This window comes from Eulemur rufifrons, chromosome 7 (genome assembly GCF_041146395.1).
Source record: "Eulemur rufifrons isolate Redbay chromosome 7, OSU_ERuf_1, whole genome shotgun sequence".
Lineage (NCBI taxonomy): Eukaryota > Metazoa > Chordata > Mammalia > Primates > Lemuridae > Eulemur > Eulemur rufifrons.
The window spans coordinates 115,434,838-115,459,419 of NC_090989.1; the positions used below are offsets into that span (position 1 = coordinate 115,434,838).

The 24,582-nt window shown below is 34.0% G+C and overlaps 1 protein-coding gene across 3 annotated transcripts in view; it reads right to left on the reverse strand.

Annotated features, from left to right (window-relative positions):
- RASA2 (RAS p21 protein activator 2) overlaps window positions 1-24,582 on the reverse strand; it is a 114,976-nt gene that overhangs the window by 70,051 nt on the left and 20,343 nt on the right. For all 3 annotated transcript variants that reach the window (XM_069473154.1, XM_069473152.1, XM_069473153.1), the window contains exons 2-4: window positions 20,758-20,875; window positions 15,563-15,666; window positions 5,515-5,609 (exon numbers count right to left, since the gene is read on the reverse strand). In XM_069473154.1, the coding sequence (XP_069329255.1) occupies window positions 5,515-5,609; window positions 15,563-15,666; window positions 20,758-20,875 (317 nt within the window). The remainder of the gene's footprint in view (window positions 1-5,514; window positions 5,610-15,562; window positions 15,667-20,757; window positions 20,876-24,582) is intronic.

The following is a 24,582-nucleotide window of genomic DNA, read 5'->3' on the forward strand; positions in this document are numbered from 1 at the left end:
AGAAATACCTGTGATTGTTTCAGTTTTATATTTCGTATATTCTTGTGCCATATAAAAAATACCATGTAAATTTCTGCATATAGTTTGAGAAACTCAGATGAATACTGTGTTTGGGCAAAACACAATGCATGCACTTAAAATCCTCTAAACTTTTTTTGGTTTTATCATAAAACCACTAAATTTTAACTACCATTTCCACATAAAGGAAATCAGTATGTTTCAACTGGTGAAAAATTTTTTTACAGGCATGCTTTGGAGATATTGTGGGTTTGCTTCCAGACTACTACAACAAACCAAGTATCACAATAAAGCAAGTTACACAAATTTTTTGGTTTCCCTGTGCATATAACTTAAGTTTACACTATACTGTAGTCTATTAAGTGTGTAATAGTATTATGTTTTTTAAAAGAACCAATGAACATGTCCGAATTAAAAGTATGAACATATCTTAATTAAAAGTATGTTACCGCTAAAAAATGCTAATACAGAAACATAAAGTGAGCATATGCTGTTGAAAAAATGAGGCAGACAAACTTGCTTGATGCAGGGTTGCCACAAACTTTCAATATGTAAAAAATGCAGTATATGCAAAGCACAATAAAGCAAAGCACAATAAAACTAGGTGTGCTTGTCTATGAGGGGGGAAAACTCAACTCTGTATTTCTGAGAGATGTTATTATATATAGAAATTACCTCTGTAAATAATTTGAACACAATTACCTGTCAGATGAAAAACAAAATATAGGCTTTATTTAGTATATCTTATATTAATGACCAATTCTTTCTGGAGAGATTTTTCTAGCTCATTCCTGTTACTTCACATACAAAAATTTACAAATGGAGTTTTTAAAAATCAACCTGCAACAATGAATTATGCTATTGCATTCATTATGTCTTAATCAGACATGTTTTTTAAAAACCTGGTATATGTATTATTAGCTATAAGTGTTGAATTTCCTTTAAAATGACTGTTCAAACAGGTAAGGCAGAGGACATATTTTTAAAAAAAAAAAAACCTCTAAAACAATCAATAACTTATGGCATGATCCAGAAATTCAAGACAAGCTTGTTGGTAAAGACTTATTAACTAACTAATTGCATCAAATAGGCCATGATTGACAGTACATCTGGATTTACTGCTTGGACAAGTTGTGTGAGACAAACACCCTTAATTAATGAGAGCAGCAACTTCTCCATATGGGAGATTTGGTTTTAATCAGTCTTATGTAAAACATGCTTTTTTATCCTAGTGCCTAAGAAAATAAGAAAGGGAAAATACTTAAAGTTTCTTGTCAGTTCCAGGACCTAATTACCAGCAGCATGGCTGCAGATCAGTGAAGCCAAAAGAGGATTTATAGAAGGCACTAGCACAATCCACATTAACTTTACCTATGTGGCAAAGAATATGGAGAAAGAATATCAGATGAAGCAGAATGATAACCAGGACCATACTAGGACCAGAAACTAAGCAAGAGAATGCTTCAAAATGGAAGGAATGGTCACCAGTATCAAAAGCTGCTAAAAGGTCAAGTAAAAAGAGGACTGAAAAATGTCCACTAGACTTAGAGACACAATGTCATTGGTAACAGGAGCCACTTGTGTTCTTCCTCTGACCCACTACAGAGTCTGAAAACAGATTAAAGTAAGTTGAGAAGAGAATGGTTCAACCTAGAAAAGAAAACTGCAGAACAGCAAAAGGTAGAATCAAGACAAAAAATAAAAATAAGTTTAAAATGGTAGAAAAATACACTCTGACATATTACTAATATCTTACAGTGTTAGAAATAAAACTGAAAATAATTATTAACATTATTGACAGCAAGAATAAAGCACTGACAGTAACAATAAAGAGCTGTCTCTGGGACACAATTCAAGGTAAGAGGTTTATAGTTCTTGAAAATTTTTCATCTGTTTTCGTACAAAACCCATCTTATTAATATTATTAAGATCTTTTCTTTTGAGGGGTAAATTACATTTCTGCATGTTACTTTCCTAGAACTTCACAACCAAGGGGACCTGTTATACTGAAGTTCTCATTTCATAGATGAAGATCTTCAGGTAACAATATGTTAGCAACTATTTTGGGTATAAATGCCAATTAGTGGTAGAGCTAGGAAACCAAACATCTCCCCCTCTGAGGTAGAGATGCCAATCATTTCCTCCACCCCAACCCCTTCCTTAGGGAACCTGACTACTCAAAGCCCCAAAATGAACTGCCCTACAATGACTTTTTCCTCCAACCATATCAAATTAGACTGTAGTGGACATCTGACCCAAGTTTTCTAAATTGTGGTAGAAAACTGAGTCAGATCTTAGAAGATAAGAAGGCTGTATGGTCACATAGACTGAAAGACTGGTGTGGTATTTTTAGCTGTCAACAAGAAACGGGAGCATATTTACAGAGAAAAGCAGAGGAAAAGACATGAAGTCTCATCAGATATACAAATAATCATTAAACGGTGTTTCTTTTCCTTTTCATTTTCCAAAGCGAATAGTTATTAAAATGAGAGGGAAAGATAGAGAGAAAACATTAACTATTCACTTTGCAAAATGAAAGGGAAAGAAAAAAACAGTATTTAAACAGTGAGCATTTATACTCACTAAGCATAGTGAGCATGAGTAAGAAGAAACGAATCAGTGGGTCTCAGTGCCTCGTGCAGTATCTATTGTTACACTGAGAGCAGATCTATAGTTTAAAGATACAGTATATATTTTTCATTCACCATGGCCTCAAATGCAGCCAACCATTTTCTGTGGCAATGAACCAAAACAAACCACCCAATACTTCAGTGTACTTTATGAGATATTGAAGTCTTTTCAAAAATAATTTTTACTTATATGAATTTTATCACCTGTTGTTATAAAAACCTAACCTCCACTTAAAATGCAGCTCCTCTGCAAATGCCTGACAACTTTCTAGTTCACATTGGCCACAGTAAATGAAGTTCCTGTAATTACATTCCAAGTTCCTTACAAACTTGCCCAATGTGCCCTCCCTTTTTCTTTGTGCTAATTTGTGCAGGCTTCTGTTCCTTATACTTAGATGTTACTGAAGCGATCCTCCAAACCTGCTGAAGCCTTTTTACGACTAATAGTACAGAATAGTGAAAGGTAGTAAAGCACTGTAGTTAGGAGTTTTAGAATCAGACAGATCTCTTTTGGATTCCTGGTTCTACCTCTTAGTAGTTCTGTGACTCTGGAGAAGTCGTTTAATTTCTGTCAATCACATTTGCTTTATTGGTAAAATGGAGGTAATACTACCTACCTCATAATGCTATTTTAAAGATTAAATGACATAATGTACTAATGTACTTAGGACTGTGCTTGGTATATACTGTTATAATTACTGATAGTATTTATTAGATTGAGTTCCTGCTGAACTCAATCTGTCACACAGTTTTCTCTATTAATTGCTCTTATCTTTCACGATATTTTTGTAAAATTTTATAAAATTTATGGAAGTGAACAAATTTATTGAAAAAGCAGGATCTGTATGAACCATGGGCTGCTGTTTTTTTGTTTTCTAGACTCCCAAAGTTAATTTAGTATTGCTAGATCAGTTTAGGGGCCAGACAACAATATTCCCAATAGTACCGTTATCTTAACATTAACCTGAAAGTGTTATGCATCCCTCCCATCCGCTAAATTACTCTTCCTTCTAAAATCTATATTAAATAGTGAGTAAATATTACTAATTAAGTATCATTTAAGACAAAAGAGCTGTAAAGGTTAGTAACTCCTGGTCATGAAAATAACTCGTAGCAAATTTTAAAATGCCTCTATTATATCTAATAGGTAAATGCTGCTTCCAGAATTTTCATGTTTCAGAGATAAGTTTTACGTATATAAACACGATCAAATAAAAGCTTGTGTCTCCATATTAATCTTTAATATCATCTTCAAGAATTATATAAAGAGTATTCTATATAGATTTCTATTTTTTGAGAGCTGGAACCCTTAAATCCTTTAGGAAATTTATACTGGTCATAAGAAGAAGAATGTACTTAATAAAGTAAATCTTTAAGTAACCCTCAAATTTTATTTTAGACCAAATTTTTCAAAGCCTTTTCCTATCTTGCTTTTTGTTAAACCTATTAAAAAGAAAAACTAGTACTTTAATCTAAAACGTTCACATCTTCCTTTTAATAAAGGCACTTTAGGGACCACCAGATTGACTGGTGGTAAACAGACAATATTTTATATTTGTATAGCAATTAGTGACTTTTAAAGTAGTAAAGTTATTTTACTTAATTCTCACAACTGTATAAATCACACATGGCAACTTTTATTCCCATTTTATAGAAATGAAATTCAAGGTCAGTTAAGCAACCACATATGAAAAAAACTAGAACCTGCATTTTTTGACTTCTAATTTAAACCCTTTCCACTTCCTCACATTGCCTCTCACATGGATCACGTACAATACTGTATAATTGAGATCTGAATAATAGTTATGGTCCAATGGAAAGAAAAGAATATTAAAATGTGATAAAGTAGATAAAACAGGGAAAGTATGGGTTATATTTTGTAGTTAAGAAGGGGTTTCAGTACACAAATATTTAATTTTTGAGAATTTAATCATTTAATCAAAGAGAATGTTTGAGAGGTTATGAGGAAATGGAGACACAGGCACTTTATTTGCAAATTATCTGTGGGTGTGGGTATAGCACTTTTTTCTTGTCTTAAACTTCTGTTTGAGTCACAGTGGCAAATTATAACTTCTTTTAGAGAGGAAGAATCTTGCTTGCAATTATGCCCTCGGGAAATGGTTTCACAATCCTTACCATATTTTATAAATAAACAGGGTTACAAAAAAAAAGATTCCCTTTAGATAGAAATAACAATTTCTAAGACAGAAAAACTCAGACTTTCCAGAAACAAATAGAAACTTTAGCTACATGGCTAAATCTTTACTCATATACAGAATCTGTGAAAGGCCTATTTATTATTTTGGCAAGAAGAAAAAAGAGATTAAAAAAGTAAGGATGATACTCTTTCAGATAAAATGAGAGGTAAACAACAGGAAGGGTGGGTGTGGGCGTGAAGGCTCTGCACAGTGGGCTCAGGCATGGTTTAAATAAATAACATTTTCCCAAATCTAGTTTATTAGAGAACAAACAGAGTATCTTGATGAGAACAGATGAAATCAGACTTCTAGGGATTCTCCTCAGAGTTAATAAAACATATCTTTTCCCTTAAAACTTTTTACCCTCTAAAAAAATAATAATTTGCTACTGTGATTCAAATAGAAGAACTAAGTCAAGGAAAAAAAGTCCTCCCTAATATAATTTCCTCAACCACCCACCACACACATACATGTGAGTATTCTTGAAATAACATAGCAAAGCCATTTCCCTCTAACTCTACATAACCCAAAGCTCTAAAATATTTGATGCCAGATTTTAAAATAAGGTATAATAACCTCTACCTACATGAACTAGTAATAATTAGTTCATTTTTCACTCCTTTTCTCTGTGTGACAATCTCTTGTATTACTTGAGCCTTGATATTTACCTGAACCTCTGAATTGGAGTCAACAGGCTGTAGTGAAAACCAAGTTTCTTTGCCACTGTGATTACATAAGTCTTCTTTTTTGATGGCTACTTTTCCTACAGAAAATAAGTAAAACAATATAAGCAAACATTTTGTATAATCCTAAGACTCATTAGCACTGTTATGTAATACTTCGTAGAAAACATTTTTAAATAATTTGTACCTATTGACATAAAAATCCATTTTTATAAAGCACTTTTCTATATTCTAAAAAATGAAAAAGTGTCTATTTTTCTTTACCTCTTGGTAGACCCTTCTCTAGGTCCTTTCGAATTAGGGAATCAGACAAAAAAATCCATTGTATTTACATGCAGCTGTTATTTTTTAATACTTATTCAGATTCACATTTTTACCCAGAGTACATTCAGTGTAAAAAGCAACATATGATGTTAGTGCAAACTGATCTCCCCAATTCTTTTAACACTATGAATAAACCATATGTTGTTAAGAGTTTATAAGTTCCAATTAAGAGAAAAGAAAAAACAGTATCATACATCATTAACTAAAGTGAAAATTGACTTGAAAATTATGGGAGATTAGAACAATGTTATTATTAAAAATTTGCTTTTATGAAAACATTGCAAACATTGATTATGTTGCTCCAATGCATATAAAAATTAAGGCAGTTCTCTAAAGAGTTTCTACCTCTCAGAGGAAGATACAGTACAATGAACATAGTAGTATGAGAGGAAGAAACAGGAATGTTCTTATTATAATAAAGTATTTGCCATGTTGGTACAAAGCATTTCCTTCCTCAATTCAAGTTTTAAGAAGTAGACAGAGTTTTTGCATATGACTGACAATTTATTCCAGGATTCTACACAAAAGCTTCAACAAAGGATATAGACTAACTTAATATAGTAGTAACTTTAACTACTTTAACTTTCTTTAAAGAAAGTAAACTTTCTTTTAGTCAAATAAGAATTTTCATTTTAAGTGTTCTAGTTATATTAATACTTCATTTCCTTTCACTTAAGACACATCTTAGTTTTTCAGTTCAACATACGAAAACGTTAAGAAAATTTTAAAGAAATTTTTCTGTCAAGATTCATAAACTTTTGTGTATAAAGTGAAAAAGAAAGGAATGACAGAAAAACAAACACAAAAACTGTGCTTAAAGTTTTATTCTGGAATTAGTTGTGATGATTGCACAACTCTGTGAATATACTATAACCAGTGCATCATATACTTTTTCATTTTAAAAATATTTTATTTTAAAATAATTTCAAACTTAGAGAAAAGTTACAACAGTACATAAAATTTCCATATTCTCTACCCAATTCCCTAATTGTTGACATTTTACCATGTTTCTCTAATGTATATGATTCTTTTTCCAAACCACTGAAGAAAAAGTTGTGAACATGATACACACACTTTGAAAGGGTGAATTTGATGGTATGTGAATTATATCTAAATAAAGCTGTTACTAAAAAAATTTAACCATATTATAGTTTTTTGATAAGCCTATCTTCCCATTCTTGACTTGGAACTCAAATTATAAAAACAATACATATGTGTGTAACTTTAAGGAAAATATTAAAATACATAGCTATATTTTTATTAGAGTGGCAACTGTATTAATAACACAACTCAAAGGAGGCCTACTGAAAATTTATCAACTATATAACATATATTAATACATAAAGTTTAAAACATATAAAATTTTCAGATTAATTGGCCTTGACAACCAATATGAATCTTTACAACTTTCTTTGAAATATTTTCAATGAAATCTAATGTGCAGATCAAAATTTTGTGTGAATATATGGCCTTTATAGTTCATCAAATCATGTACAAAATGGCACTCGGAAAATAATGTATTTCAGTTCTTTTTTGGTTAAATTTAAGATAAAAATGGTAAAAACAGAAATTTTTCTAGTACTGAATATACAGATTAAATTGCCAAATATAGAATTCAGGCACTGACTGGAACACCCAAATATTCCTCACACTACTGAAAGAGTTTAGGTTAAGACACAAATCTTATAAATCTCTTGATAAGTTTTACCTATGCATGGTATCAAATTCTTGGCAAATCAATATAATGCCAGGAATGGCTTAGGACACAAAATTATGACAAAGTATTCAATACTGTATGCCACAAATAATTATGATTATGATAATTCTATCAAGTAGTTCTAATTACCACAGATTTCACACCAAGTATAACTAAAATGTTAAGGCAATGTGTAACAGAGTTTGATACTTTTTTAAAACAAATAATATATGTACATACAGAAATAGATCTATACATCCTATAGCTAAAGTTCTTACCTTTGGGGACCATCCCCCTCCCTTTAAGAATCTTTATAACTCTGTATTTTTTATGTCTTCTCCCCAGAAAAAGGCACAGATAATGTCTGGCATATAATTTTAAGAGAGTTTACAGTAAGTCATCGGTAGACTACACAGAAACTCATCAGTAGACTCCTAGTGAAAACCTCTATTTTACAATTTCTGTAATTTTTAGTTTTCTACGTAATGTATGAATCTGCATATAGATGTCCACATTTGCATACATATGAGATATACAAACATCACTAAAGCAAGCCTATCCTTAAAAAGAGAGTTTTTAAAACAGTTTATTTGGAAGTTTATTGTGTTGATCAATTCATTCCCTCATTCAACAAATAATCACAATGGCACTGTGTTCTAAATGGTGATCTGATTTTCAGTCTCCCCCAACCAAAGTCTATTTAACAATGCTTCTAAAAACTAGACTAGGAATCTATCTGTCCTATTCATGACTTACAACTCAGATCACTGGAAATGTATCTTCTCTGTCACAGGTGCCTTCCCAAAAGAGACACCTCTCTCAGTCTCACAGGTAAAAAATTCCAGAAGTAAGCATCTGTTTCCTCCTATTCCATATCATGATACTCACTGTCACTAAAGAATTGAGAGGGAAACTCTTCCCTGACTAGCTGCATAAGTAAGCCACTGTGATTTTATTGGCAACTCTTATTTTTACATTCCTTTTTAAGATGTCGGTTTCTGATATGTAAATATTAGTTGCATGAGGCTAGTTGGCTTGAAGAAGTAGGTAAGGAGGAGTACATGATTCCAAGAAGCCAGAGAAACTGTTATGTAAGGATGAGAGAGGAAAGCTGGACATGGTGGTGCACACCTGTAGTCACAGCTACCCAGGAGGCTTATGGCAGGAGAATTGTGTGAGCCTAGGAGTTCAATTCTAGCCTGGGCAGCTTAGCAAGACCACACATTAAAAAACAATAATAATAAAATAAAAAAAGAATTAAAAATATTTGAAGTCATTAGGTAGGAGGATACCTACAACATGTCCAGCACTTTATTAGGCTATATAACATATGAAAAAGAAATATATGTCATCAGCTCTAGGAAATAAAACAGGGTAGTGGGAAGGGGGAAGAGAGACAGAGATTAAAAGAGAAAAAAAGGTAGGAGGGTGAATGGGAATGAAGTATGGGGGAAGGAAAAGCGAGGGACAGGAAAGGAAGGGACAAATTTTTGGAATACAAGAAAGACCCTCCAAAAACCCCCTCCATAATTCTTATTTGTTATTTTGAGTTCTCATTAAGCTGGCAGGCATTACCTATTAAAGGTAGGCAGCCTAATACAGTGGAAAGAGCATTGAATTGAAAGAAAAGGCAGCATTTACTGAACATCTTCCAGGTAGCAGACATTCTTACATATTTTCTTGTTTAATCTTCATAACAATCTTGGAAATACAGGGTATAATCACTATTTTACAGATGAAGAAAGTTGAATATTATTTAAAAACCTGCCCACCAACAAGTGCTGAAGCCAGATTTCAAAACTGAGGTATGCCTACTTATGTTCCTTCCAACACAAACACTAATTTGGCAACCTAGTGTCAATTCTGTTACTTATTAGCTGTGTGATCTTGGGTGAATTACTTGCACTCTACATCTGATTTGCCTCCTCTGCATTAGAAATGACTTTTAACTCTAATGATCTTAAAAACCTATTCTGTGCCCCTAACGTTCCCAAAGATTGTTTTAGTTTAGTGTTTACTATTTTAAGCAAAGTTAACTATTTCAATAGTCATGAAATCACCCACTTCAAGGAAAACAACCAGGAACAAATTTGCCAACAAATCATTTAAAGGCATTATTTCATTTCCCCACTGGCCTGACAAACTCATAGACAGAAAAAGAAAACATACACACACTAGATGCTGTATTAGTTCCTTAAAATCAGATAAGGAAAGGAAATACAAAAAGAAATGAAGGAACTGTGGGCACAGAAACCACCTTTGTTGGCCTCTAAGTAAAAAAAGTATTCTTAGCTTTGCAATACCATTTTAAAGCAGCATTTTCTTTCCATCAGTAAATACTGTGTTATCCTTGGGACCCATTTTTAGATACAATATATTCTTAGAAATTTCAACCTGTTACAGTTTACTAACTGGCAAAATCCTGATAGTTCTGTTCTTACTTGGGCACTAGTAGAAATGGCTGAAAGAGTCAGTAAGAATAGTGACAAGAGCTAATGCCTATGTAAAATGAAATAGAACAAAAGGACTGAACAAATTCTGATAGATAGCCAACAGCAGCAATTTAGAGCCAATGGTGACACTTAGAATCCTTAGTGTATAGGGTTTAGGTGAATGCATTTTGACCTCTGTGGTAGACTTGCAATAAAACATGCTTCCTGGTATCTATGCCATTGTGCAGTCCCCTTCAGCACTGACTCTGGTGTTGGCTAAATGACTTGCTTTTACCAATGGGACAACAACAAATGTGATACATTTGTGCAGTAGGGCTTGACCTCTTAGAACCAACCATGAGATCTTGTGGAGAGAGGGAAGTCCAGCTAATAGCTGGCACCAACCATCAGACATATGAATCAGACCATCCAGCCCCTCATCAATCTCCCAGATAACTGCACATTAGTGACCTCAGGTGGGACTAGCAAAAGAACCACCCAGCTGAGCTCAGCCCAAACTGACAGCCCATAGGATCATGAGCAAATATATGGTTACTGTATTAAGCCACTAAATACTGGAGTCATTTGTTATGTAGCAATAGATAACTGATACAGTCCCTGTGCAGACACCAAAATGTAGTCATAGGCAATTTCAAAACAGTGATTTGACTTAAGAGCTACATGCCAGTAGAAATTACAATTCAAACAATCAGAAAAGACATTAGCTATTTTAAACCCAGCCTTGAATTACAGATAAACCAAGTCTAGGAAAGTGATTTGATAAAGGTCACATGGACAGTTAATGAGTCATGACTGGAATTCAGGTCTCCAACATCCTAGTAAAATCCTCTTATCTCTACATGGATCTGAACCAAGGGGAAAGAAAAAAAAACCTGACAAAATCTACTAAGATAGTCACAGATTATTTGTTTGAGCTCTAGAGTCCCTTGAAAAATAAAATAACTAGAAAATACATATTAGGAGGTAAAATTTTTGTTTTAATTTCAATATTACTAGAATTTTCATTAGAAATGGAAATATACGCTTAAAGTTTTTCTCTTCTCTTTTTCTTTGTAAGAAGACACTATACATTAAGAAAATATATCACACAGTAAAAGACACCTTAACTTTACAATTTTATATCTTTTTGTAGTATGATGCTAGTTCTCAAGTTTTTAATTAATCCCTAATCCAGTTTTTGCACTAACTGTTCCTGGCATAGAAAGATGCCTAATATAAACAACTATGCCCTCAACTGATAACAGTTACTACGTCTGGAAAGAGGACTGGGAGAAGGCAGTGGTCAAAGTAATTTAGTATTATCTATAATGCCATAATTTAAAAATTTTTACAGAAAAAATGCATATATTACTTATATAATTAAAAATGAACAAGTCCCTAAAGCTATACTTGACTAATACACATTCTCAGCGCTTAGTTTAAAAGATGGTTCTTTCAACTCTAGCTTAAATTTCATTTCAAGAACATGTTATGTCGCTGTTTAATCTACAATTGGGCAACTCAGAATTATAAAATAATTGAGGGAACTCAATTTCCAATAGCTCACAATTTAAAAAAACAAAAACAACTCTGAGTTAATGACAAAGGAAAATATGTTAAACTATAAAAATGTTAAAAACTTACAAGTAAAAACATCAAGACTATTTTCTAACCGGAAAGGATAATGTACTATGTATACTTTAATAATAATTCTGTATGTAAAAGGAAAACAAATTTCCCACTAAAAGGAGAACATTTATCCCATAATAAGAATAAACTTATTAGCCGCACACAGCGGCTCACGTCTGTAATCCCAGCACTCTGGGAGGCCAAGATGGGAGCATCACTTGAGCTCAGGAGTTTGAGACCAGCCTTAGCAAGAGTGAGACCCATCTCTACTAAAAATTTAAAAAATTAGCCGGGTGTGGTGGCGCACGCCCCAGCCACTCAGGAGGCTGAGGCCGGAGGATCGCTTGAGCCCAGGAGTTTGAGGTTGTAGTAAGATTGATCATGCCACCGCACTCTAGCCAGGGTGACAGAGTAAGATTCTGTCTCAAAAAAAAAAAAAAAGAAAAGAAAAGAAAAAAGAAACTTAATTAAGAAAACAAGTTCTCATAGCAACAATTACGGCTGATACCACTCCATAAAGAACTGAGTTTTACTAAAAATTATCTTATTTCAAATTGATTTTTACTTTAAAAATAAACAAAAAATAAAGGCAAATTTGGAAATCATAATTATAAACCTCAACTAAAGGGCCTTTTCAAGAAATACTATATGAAGGCCATATGTGTAAAGGGACAATGAAAATTACTAAACATTTTCTTAATCATGATGGTCAAAGTTATATACACTCTCAAGGGTTGCTAGTAACTACCAATAGTCCCTATCCAATCCTTATCCTACTCTACCTCTCTAGTTGTCAACATTTAAAGATCTCCTTGCCTTCTGTAACATTAATCTCTCCCATCTCTCTTCCTACCGTCCAGATATGCCTTCTCAATCTTTGCTGATGCCTCTTTTTCCCTGAAACCATCCTTATCTGCTGCCAGGTAATTTCATTCATTCCAGCACAAGCTTCAAGTAGCACTTAATGCTAATAACTCTCAAATCTATGTCTCCAGTTCTTTTTTTCTCTAAGCTTCAGATCTGCATTTCCAACTGTCAACCAAAATGTCCATTAAGATGTTTCCCAGGTAATACAAGTTTAATTTTCTTGAAATCAAAGTCATCCTCTCCCTTTCTAACCCCTCCTCTCAAAACTGAATGCTTCTCACTGTGTTCCTTATCTCAGTTAATGACAGCCACAGAAATAAACAAGACCATTTTTAACTCTCCCTCTTCTCATACTCCCTCTATCCCCTTGGTCCCTAAATTCTATTTGAAACCTCTGAAGTACATTCTCTCAGCTGCATTTCCACTGCCACTTCCCTACTGATCTCATTTGATAACAGTCTCTTTTTCCAACACTGTGCCTCTAATCTCTCCCTATTCTAAATCACCAACTTCCCACTGCCTACAACAGTAACTTCCAAACTACAAACTCAATGCCTACAGATTACATACATAAAGTATAATATACAATATATACATGTACGTATATATGTACACACACAGTTATATATAGTTACATATATTCTCAAAAGGTTCAAAACCAATGTCTCCAAATTCCTTAGCTTTTGGAATCTGGAATGGTTTCTAGGGTTCATCACAGCTTGGTTTCAATTTATACTCCCAGCTTCACCTTCCATTACCCTCCTCCTAAGTAATTTATATACTCCAGGAGACACACTACAAATATAAGATTCACTTTTCCCCTCTGCTTCTGCCAATCCCTAACATCTTGAAATTGTTCTTCCTTTTATACCCTGGTAGTTTCCATTAATCCCCTACCAAACAAAATTAGCTGTTCTCCCTTCAATGCCCCATGTACTTTGCTCATACATCCAGCATAGACCCTAATACAATATATTAGTATGAGACTACAAGTTTACCTCTCTGACAGCATGGGAGCAACTTGAGTCTTACTCATCTTAAAATCTTAAAAGTCTCATCCTTTTTATGTCACATGGAAGTGTGTGGTAAATGTTTATTTGAACTGAAGATGAAGCCTGAGGGGTGATCCATAATTAAGGGCTTGCTAGAAACAGAAGAGTCTGCATATAAGTAAAGATGTAGTCGGAAGGAGAAAGACATCTAAAAAAATGTAACACTGTTAAAATATGTATTACTTGACTTCCATCAAGTTGAATAAGCAATCAAGAGAGTCAAATGTGACACAGAGGCAGACGATAAAAACTAAGAAACTGACTTTTGTGAGAGAGAAGTATTTTGTATATATATGGCTGAAAAAAGTTAACATATATAACAAATAAGAATGTTTTAGAATAAATAAAATTAGTAACTCCAACCAAAAATGGGCAAAGTAACTCCAAAGAAAAATGAACAATTCACAGAAGAAAAATGTAAAGATCAACAAACATGAAAAATTCCTCAAATTTCCTAAAAATCAGAAAAAGACAAGTTAAAATAACATTATTTTTTGCCTATCATAGTGGTAAATTTTTTTTCAATGATAATATCCAAGAATAGCCAGGGTGTGGTGAAACAGCTATGCCCATGCCATCCTTGGGGAAATGAAAATTAGTACAATATTTCTGGGGGCCAATGTAGAAATATATAGAGGAAATCATAAAAATATTCATACCCTTTGACCCAATTTTCACTTCCAGGAACTTATCCTAAGGAAAAAGAGACATGCAAAAATTTATGCAAAAGGATATTTTTTCACAGTAACACCATTTGGAATATCAAAAATTTGGAAACATTAATATTCACCAACAGGGGAATGATTAAAATAATAGATTTTTATATAAAGGATATCATATAAAAATATTTTTGAAAAATATTAGTGATGTGGGGAAAGGATCATTAGATGATATTAAGTGAAAAAGGGAAAAAAGCTGAATATAATGTAGTAGTATAAATGCATGAAATAAAAAATATGAGCAGAAATATACCAAATTATTAACTGTAGTTATTCCTGTACAGAGTTATTACCAGTCACCAAGAACATGTAATAGTTTTATAATTAAGAAAAATATATTGTTTGAAAAGGTGATTTGATTTGCTTTGAAATGATGGTAGCAAACTCCAAAAAAGTTTTTTAGAAAAATGTGGAAGCCAGATTACAGATACTTGAAAAGAAATAAGTAGTAAGCAGAGTATGGATATAGACCATTTGTTAAGGAGTTCAATAGCAAAAGCAGAGAAACATTAGAAGTTAGTTAAGAGGACAAAGACAAATAAAGCTTAATTTTTAAGCTGTAGGATACTTGATAATGTTTCAAACCAGAAAGGAGATGGAGATGATGAAACTCAAGACACTAAAAAAAGAGAGGACAATGTAAATTAGACTTCTGCCTATTATTAAAATACAAGGATATTGTTACAAAGACCATGAATGTGACAAATAGGTGGCCAGTCAGCTTTGGTCTAGTCCATGCCCACAGACTGCACCCCACTATCAGACAATTATTTAAGAAATATATTTATTGATCACCAGTATGGATAGAAAGAAAACTATAACTAGATTGAAGTGAATTATTGCCTCCATTAGAAAAACCTCAAAAACAGATGTTCTTTGGAAGGATCAATACTGCAACCTTTGTGTAAAATCATTATTTGAATCACTCAAATACTTATCCAACATTTACTAAATGTAAGGCACTCTTTGAGACATAGTCTCTGCCCTCATAAATATCAGATTTAACTAGAGAATCTAGATATTAAACAAAGAACTAATGAACAAGCATACTGAGGACTATGGAACGGGAACCATCAGGTAGTATGGAAACATGACACAGTGACTAGGGAATCAGTAAAGGCCTCCCTAAGGAAGTGTCATCTAAACTGAACATACAAATTAAAAATCAAATTGACAAATGAACATGAAGTCTAGATAAAGGATTAGAAATGTAGGGCATATATTATTCCTCAGTTTTTCAACACTTTATACTTAAAGAAAGAATGAATAGAAACACCAATGTTGTGATTAAAGATAATTGTAAATAGTACGTACCTATGCGAAGGTCTCTTTGTAAAACATTCTTATCATAAACATAGAAAGACAAATACTGGAAAGTTCTTGGAATCTCAAAGTAAAATTCTTCACTGAAAAATGGGCTAAAGAGAAAAGGGGGGAAGCTCATTACTTCAAAGAGTATCAAATAATTTAATAATAATTGGCTGATATCACTATTAATAGTATTACTACTCAATATCACTTTCAATAAAGTTGATGAAATTGTAAACTAAAATACCATGGAAAAGAACTTCAAAAACTCCAAATTATTCTCAATGCTAAGTTTTCAACTATGTTCTATGCAAACCAAGCTGAACTCTGAGAAAACCTATGTTGCCAGGAAGAGTTCTGAACAAAGCTTTACAGGAGTCCTGTAGACAGAAGATACAGTAATTGCCTGGGATCACACTCACCTAAAGTGGACCTAAATGAGACCTGAGGACAGAGTTACTCACACCATCACTGTCTTAAAAATGTATAAAGCTACATTAACCAAAATAATACATTAATATCTAAAATGGGTAATGTTATACAAAATGTTACTTTAAAAATATATTTTCAAAATTAAAACAAGCTATTTTAAAAATCAACTTTATTGGGGGAGCAGCAAAAATAAATAAATCAACTTTACTGAGGTATAAATTACATACAATACAATCCAATTTAAACTACAGAGGTTGATGACTTTTGATAAATTTATAAATCTGTGTAGCCTCCACCTCAATCAAAATATAGAAAACTGCTATCTCCCTAGAAAGGTACTTTATGCCCCCCTGCAGTTACCGCACCATACCTGCCACAGGCAACCAGTGATCTGCTTCCTATCATTATGTATCTGTCCAGGAATTTCACATAAATGGAATCATACGTACTCTTATGTCTGGCTTTTTTCACTCAGCTTAATGCCTGTGAGATTTTTTTCCACGTTCTTGTGTATACAGTAGAGTTCATTTGTTTTAATTGGTGAGTATTCTATTGTATGTCACAATCCATTCTCTCAGTGATACCATTCGACTTGTTTTCAGTTTGGGCTCTTAAAAATAAAGTCACTATAAACTTTTACACAAGGCTTTTTATGGCCATATGCTTTCAATTCTTTTGAGTAACTGAGAGTGAAATTGTTGAGTTAAAGGTGAGCACTTAATTTACAAGAAACTGTCAAACTGTTTTCCAAAGTGGTTTGTACCATTTTACAGTTCTAGTAGCAATATGCCAGTTGCTCACATTTTGGTACTGACAGTGTTTTTAGCTATTCTAGAGAATGTGACATGATAAATTCATACACCTATGTAATCTCTACCCTAATCAAGACATAAAACATTTCTACCTCTCCCAAAATTCGCTGGTGACCCTCTGCAATTGCCCCCACCATACTCGCACACGCAACCAGTGATTTGATTTCTATCATTGCAGATTATGTTCCAGAATCTATAGTGACAAAAATGGTTTTTTGGGTTTTGTTTTTTTGAGACAGAATCTCACTCTGTTGCCTGGGCTAGAGTACAGTGGCAACATCACAGCTCACTGCAACCTCAAACTCCTGGGCTTAGGTAGCCTCCTGAGTAGCAGGGACTATAGGCATGTGCCACCATGCCTGGCTAAATTCTCTATTTTTTGTAGAGATGCAGTTTCACTATGTTGCTCAGGCTGGTCAAACTCCTGGCCTCAAGCGATCCTCCTGCCTCGGCCTCCCGAAGTGCCAGGATTACAGGTGTGAGCCACCACTCCCGGACCAGAAATGGTTTTAAACTGAATTTCCCTGACTACTAACGATGTTGAATATCTTTTCATGTGCTTCTTGGCCATTCATATATCATCTTCTGTGAAATATCTGTTCAAGTCTTCTCCTCATATTTTAAATGGTTTTCTGTCTTCTTACTCAGTTACCAGTTTTTTTTGTTTTGTTTTAAAATAAAGTCTGGGTACAAGTCCTTTTGTCAGAATATGTTCTCCTAGGGGTGGCTTGCTGTTTAATTTTCTTGACAGTGTCTTTTGAAGAACAGGAACCTCTAATTTGAGAAAATCTAATTTATCAATTTTCTTCTTTTATGGTTAGTGCTTTTTGTATTCTAAGAAAGAAACCTTTCCCTACTTCCAAGTTGCAAAGATTTTCTCCTGTGAAATAGCTTGTCTTTACAAGTTCATTTCAAGATTGCTATTTTGATAAATTTAAATTCTTCTATGAAGACATGAATCTCTGAAATGCTAGTGAATATCTTTCCTAAGAATGCTGAAAGAACAAAAAAGATAAATATCATTCTGAAATGTAGTATCTTTAAGATGTCATAACTAAAAGAGAAGCTGAAATACAAAGTAAAATACTCCTACAGAAGTTATTTCTGATTCAGAAATAACAGTTGGCTCAGCTTTTTAGTTGCTATGATGCCTGGTTGACTTTGTCACTGTGTTTTTCCCTTCAAATGTAACCTAAATAAACTTTTTGAAGTTGGTCTATCAAAGTAACTGCAGACTTCTAATTAATCTCAACATAGAAACCAAAGCAAAAACAACTATTAGGCAAAGACATGATGTGTATTTCTCTTCTCATTTTATAAACAATTATAAAATGGATAATTTTCTTTATAAATCACACATGCACATTGAAATATTATTATGCTTTTTTAGAGTCAGGATCTTGCTCTGTTGTCCAGGCTGGAGTACAGTGGCCCAATCATAGCTCACTGCAGCCTCGAACTCCTGGCTCAAGTGATCCTCCTGCCTCAGCCTCCTGAGTAACTGGGACTATAGGCATGTGCGACCATGCCCAGCTAATTTTTTTTTATTCTTTGTAGAGATGAGGTCTTGCTAATGTTGTCCAGGCTGGTCTTGAACTCCTGGACTCAAGTGATCCTCCCACCTTAGCCTGCCAAAGTGCTGGGTTTACAGGCATGAGCCACCATACCTGGCCCAATTATTATCTGTAAGTACATTATAAAGCCAAAAAGAACCACATGAGAATTATTAAGTCATCTGTACCACTGTATCATCACAATCTCAATGATCTAATCCCCACGTCTGGGTAGCCATATCTTCATGTTATTAAAAATAAATTAATTAATTAATCAATCCATTTGAAGAAAATTTTTAACAAGGTTGGTAAGGAGCCATGACTAAATTTATACTGTCTTTAAAAATATACTGTACTGGTATCACTGACTTATGATCATACATATGACTCCTGAGGAAATTCCTGACGTGGGCAAGAGAAGCACCAGGTACAAATAGTGTCACGTTTATGCTGTTTATATACACCACCTATTTCCTAAAAGGATTTGAGGGAGAGGTTTAGGAGCTATAGTTTCCATATGTGACTTCTGTTCACCTATCATGAAAACTCTATATCCAGACTACATATACTATCTAGAACCCATAACAAATCCAAATGGCATCTACTGACTTTTGGCTTAACAGCTTATCACAAATATTCACAAGGGTAGAGAATGCTGAAATGAAAACAAGGTGAGCAAGGGTTTTTATTACAGATTCTTTCTCCCTATTCCACAAGGGAAAATGCCAGGAGCACCCAGAACCCAAGAAGCATCTGCTAAAATTATACTCAAATTACCTAAGGTAGCCACTGCTAGCTTTAAAATATTTCCCAAGTTGCTGTGCGTCTATAAAAATAATTTAAGGTGGATAAAGAAAACTGGTTTCATCGTTTTCCTCAACACAAATATCTGGAAAGGTAAGGGTGAAAAAAAAAAAGAAGACTAATTTTAATTACTCATTTACAAGGCTACATACTAGAATCTACCCTAAGTATCCAATTTATTGGCAGTTACTCATTAGTTTTATATATCACTGATTATCGTGTGATACAGAATCAGTGTACCTTAAATAACAAATTGGGATTTTAATAGTTTCAGGTCCCCAATCTCAGTTTTGATTCTAAATTCATTTATTATATGACAATTATTCATACTTTCAGTGACTCAGTTTCATCATTTATAAATATAAATAAAATTTATATTTTTTATAAATATAAATAAAATTTATATTTATAAAATATAAAGAACACCAAAACTCTAATATAAGAGGAACAGTTGACTTATTACTTCAAATCTGTTTGGGCTACTATTTTCAGTTTTATATAATACTTTTCTTATCAAGAACTCAATAGATATTCAAAATTATAAAAACTGAAAATAAAGACATAAAGGGAAACTTTAGAAAACACAAAACATAAGGGGGGAAAAATGCTGGAAAAAAGGCATCAAAAACAGATCCCTGAAATACAACTGGTCTAAAATACAATTCACATGAGTCATGGCACTCATTATTTCATCCACCACATGCTCATTCCAATAATTCCTGTTATCTCTGAACAAGACTGCATCCCCCCAGCACAGGTCTGCACCAAAATCATGTCCACAAACGCTGCAACAGGACAGAGGTGGCATATTACAATTTCATGAACTAGAAATTACTATGATACTCTCAAGGTGCAATTACACTTTCAGAGATGAAAATTCTTTCCTTGACAATGCACTACTAAGTTAAATGACTTGTATGAACTTTAAGAAGCAATTTATTCTTTAGAGAAACAAAATAATAATGTACTTTGAGGAAAGTTCAAACGAATAGGAAAACTTTAGCCTAGAGAACAGACGGAGGTATATGATAGTCGTTTTCAAAAACTTGAAAGGAGTGTCACGTGAAAGAAAATTGTTCTACAAAAATGCAAGGAATAGAATTAGGGACAATTTAGAGAAAGATGTATTTTGAGGTAATGAAAAGTCACATGAAAGCAAGCACTGTGTCTACCGTATTCTCATGGACATATGAATAAATACAACCCAGTAAATTCTTGATATATAGTAGGTTCTCATTTTAATAAACATTAATCAACTAAATATAAGAGGTTCTAAGAGCCAAAATAGTTCAAAAACTGAATAGGCTGCTTAGGAGCCAGTGAACTCCTTGGTCACTGGAACATTACTAAGCAAATGTCAGATTACCACTTGTCAAAGCTCTTGTCAGAAGGAACCAAGCATAAGGTGGTCAGTCTGGCTCAAAGAACATTAAGGCTCCCTCTACCTCTGACATTCTGTAATTCTAAAAAGAAATTCAGAATGTAAAAGAAAAGTAAAAGTTTCAGAAGAAGAGAGTCCTCTTTATGATAACAATCTGGAAAATGCATAAAATTTATCAATCAATATATATAATGACAATTTACCAATTTTTCTACCAACCTTAAAGATTTTTCAACAACTTGGGTACGATAAACTTCTTCCTGGTCCAAATTTATGGTACAAAAACAATCTCTCATTTTGTTGGGTCCAAGATATGGCAATAAATTTTTCGCTTCACCTGTTGGCACAAAAATTAAAATTAGTGTTAATTATCAACAGCTGCTTCCTGCTAAGCCTTCTATAGGATGAATTCAATCTGAAAGAACATATAACATGTGGCACAGGAAAAAAACACAAGTAATTAGAGAAAAATCAGTGTTGTCTAAAGGAGACTGGTAAGACTGAAAGGAGGGGCTCTGTAAAGCGACATCTGAGGTCCCTTTTTTGTATTACATCACAGCATCCCCACTCCTATGAAAGGGCAATCTTCCTACTTGTGCTCTGTATCCCATCCCACCAGTGCTACTTCAATGACTTTACTCCACAATTAATCCTTCTTTCCTGAATCAGCATTAATTCCTGATCATTCTGTCCAGCACTAAACAAGAATGGAAATTTCCCAATTTTAAAAAAGCAAACAAAAATTAAAAAAAAGTCTTCCTTGACTCCACCTCCTCCCTCTTGATATCATTCCATTTCTAGACTCCCTTCCCAAAACTTCTCAAAAGCATCATCTCTGGTCATTGTTTCCATTTTTTCTTTTCATTCATTCTTCAATTCTCTCTAATCAGCTTCTGACTCCATCGTAACACTGAAATTACTCTAGCTGAGGTCATCAATGCCTTCCATACTGCCAAATCAAATGGTCATTTCTCTGTTTGCATTACACCTGACTTTGCAGCACTATTTAACACAAGTGAACATTAACATCCTTCTTTAAAAAGCTCTCTTCTCTTGGCTTCCACAGCACAGTATTTTCTGGCTTTCCTCCTGTATCACTAGCCCTCTGCTGACTTCTCCCCAACCTTTACCTCCACATGTTGCAATGCCTCAGGACTCAGTTTTGGACCACCTTCTCTTTCTTCTCCACGCAAACTCCTGCAGTATATGGTGTTAATGCTGATGCCTCCCAGATCTGTATCTCCAGTCCTGACCTCTCCTCGTCAACACCAGATATGAGTATTTAACTGCCTTCTTGGAATCCAGTAGGCATCTCGAATTTACCAAGTTCCAGACAAACTATCTGATTTCCCCCCTTCAAAACATGTTCTTTCCCTATACCCAGTCCATCAGTAGCAAATCCAGCAGACCTCCAAAATAAATCCCAAATCCAATCACTTCTTCTTGCCTTCACTGGCACCAAGTCCAAGCCATTATAATCTCTCATTTGGACAAACATGACAGTTTCCTTACTGGTCTCTCTATTTCCACTTTTGCCCATCCTACAATCAACTCTCCATCAAACAGTGTGAGCTTTTAAACATATTATTCAGGTCAGTCACTCCCCTGCTCCAATGCCATACCATTTCACTGAGAATAAAGTCCCATTTCTATACCATGGTCTACACAGTCCTACTGAACTGTCCACTCTGACCTCTTCTCCTCCCACTGCTCCCCTAAACCTCCACCCCCTACAATATCCACTTTCTTTCCATTCATCAACCATGCCAACCATTCATCACATTCAAGCTTAGGGCCTCTGCCTGTAATGCTCTACCCCTCGAACTTCACATAACTGGTGCTTTCTTATCATTCAGGTCTCAGCTGAAATGTTACTATCTCAGAAATCTTCCCTGACCATCTAAAATAGATAATCCTGCCACCATACTCTATTTCTCTGTTGTATTTCCTTGATAACATTCATAACTATTTAAACCTCTGCTAATTTTACTTAAGTGTTTACCTTTTGTTTCTCCCATTCTTGAAGCCTGGGAACCTGCTGATCCCCAAGATCTATATAGCAATTGTCATATAGTAGACACCTGAGAAGTATTTGTTGAAGGAATGAATATTAAAGAACCCAGTAAGACTAGTTTTAAAGTTCTCATGAGACACTCATGGGCCAAATGGACACACAAAAGTGTGGGTGCTGAAATCAGTATACCAGTACACTAGGAAAGTAACATAGTTGGCATAAAAGAAAGAGCATTATCCTAAAAAACATAAAACCAATATTCCTGTTTTAACTCTGCTACTGAGCAGCTGCATGACTTCAGACAAATCACTAAAGCACGGGTTTCCTGATGAAGGTTTGGATTATATAAACCCAAGTATCTTTCTTTCAACTTTAAAGGCCATTTAAACCAATATCTTTCAAAGAAGTCTAGCAGAAACATAAGAAACACACATAAAAAATTCAGTGAACAAATAATTTATAAAAGCTAAAATAAGAAAACCAATGGAAAGGTACCAGTAATATACTCTTGTTATTAAATTTGTTATTGAGACTCTTTAAAAGTTACCACTTAAATGGAATAAACAAATTTATGTTCATCTCAAGTCAGAATCAAGGAATTTAACCTTTTAAATGACCCCAAAATTGCCTAAAATGGGTTGGTCCTTACAAATAAACCGGTTCCACACAGGAAAAATAACACATAAAAATAATATACATCTGAATCTATATCCATCCATTCTCTTCTGCCTCCAAAGACTAGATATACCTCTTCTTATACAAAGCTCATTCACCTCCTGTGCTCTCTCTACCCCATTCCCTCTTACTACCTCCAAAATACTGTCCAGCAATTCTATTTTTATTATTTTCAACCTTCTCCTTCAGCTTCTCCTTTTTCTTTGATGTCTCCCCTCTGCATAATCAAGAAGGGTTTTTTTGTTTTTTTTTTAAACCAAAGTCCAACTAGGTCACCATATAGGGCCTGGAATATAAAGAATTTGGAAGTAGATCATAATAAATATGCTCCATGCCTAACGGGAGAATTTGGAACACTAAATCACTGGTCCTGAACATGTTCCTGTTTCACTTATGTAAGTGCAGCCTGAGAAAACAGTACAGTATAAATGTGCAGATATTCTACCGCCCTCTCCTCCTTAAGAAGGAGACAACAGGGTTATTTCATCTGCAGAATCCAATGTACTTGACATTATCAGATATTTACTTAGAATAAATAAAAATTTACATTCTTTGTAATATAAAAAATGCACCCAACATCATTTCCTATAAAAGCAATTATAATTTTTACTTTTTGAACATTCATTACTGACTGAAGTTCAAATAAACTATATTGAAAGCTAATTAATCTAATCAATGCCCAGCTCACCAATCATACAAATATGTTAAATCAGCTATAAGGGCTTTAAATTAAAACTGCAAACTACAGTGGTAATCAATCGGCACATTATAAACAACATAAAGTAAAGTAACTAATGGTTAGAGACATGATAAAAGTAATGTTGTACCTATTATATCTTATCAGAAAGAGAGTATTTCTTAACTTAAGCAGAAAGAGAATATGTTAAGAGTACACACTTCACATCCAGCTACACAAAAAAGACAAAAGTGAAGAACTTTGAAAGACTGTACTTGCTTGTGTGTGATATTTGAGTAGGGCCTCACTAGCTCTAGCAATTCTGTTATATAAATTAGCATGTACATTGGACCCTTGCCCCAAATCTATTGCCCCTTAAAAGCCAAACTTTTTGAAAACTTATTCTATAATCACTGCCTCCAACCGTTCCCTTCCACTCATAACCTAAACCTTCAATTAGGTTCTTCTCCTTGTCTAGAAGAACCTTCTACTCCTTGTCTAGAACGTGTAGGAACAATAATAATAATATTAAGTGCTACCAAATCAAATGATTTCAGTTCCCACCTTATTTGATCATTCTTCAGTATCTGACAACACTAAACTTTCCTGAGTTTAGGTAACCCATTCTGATGGTTTTTCAGATTTTTTATCCACTAACCACATCTTAAATGTGAGGAAA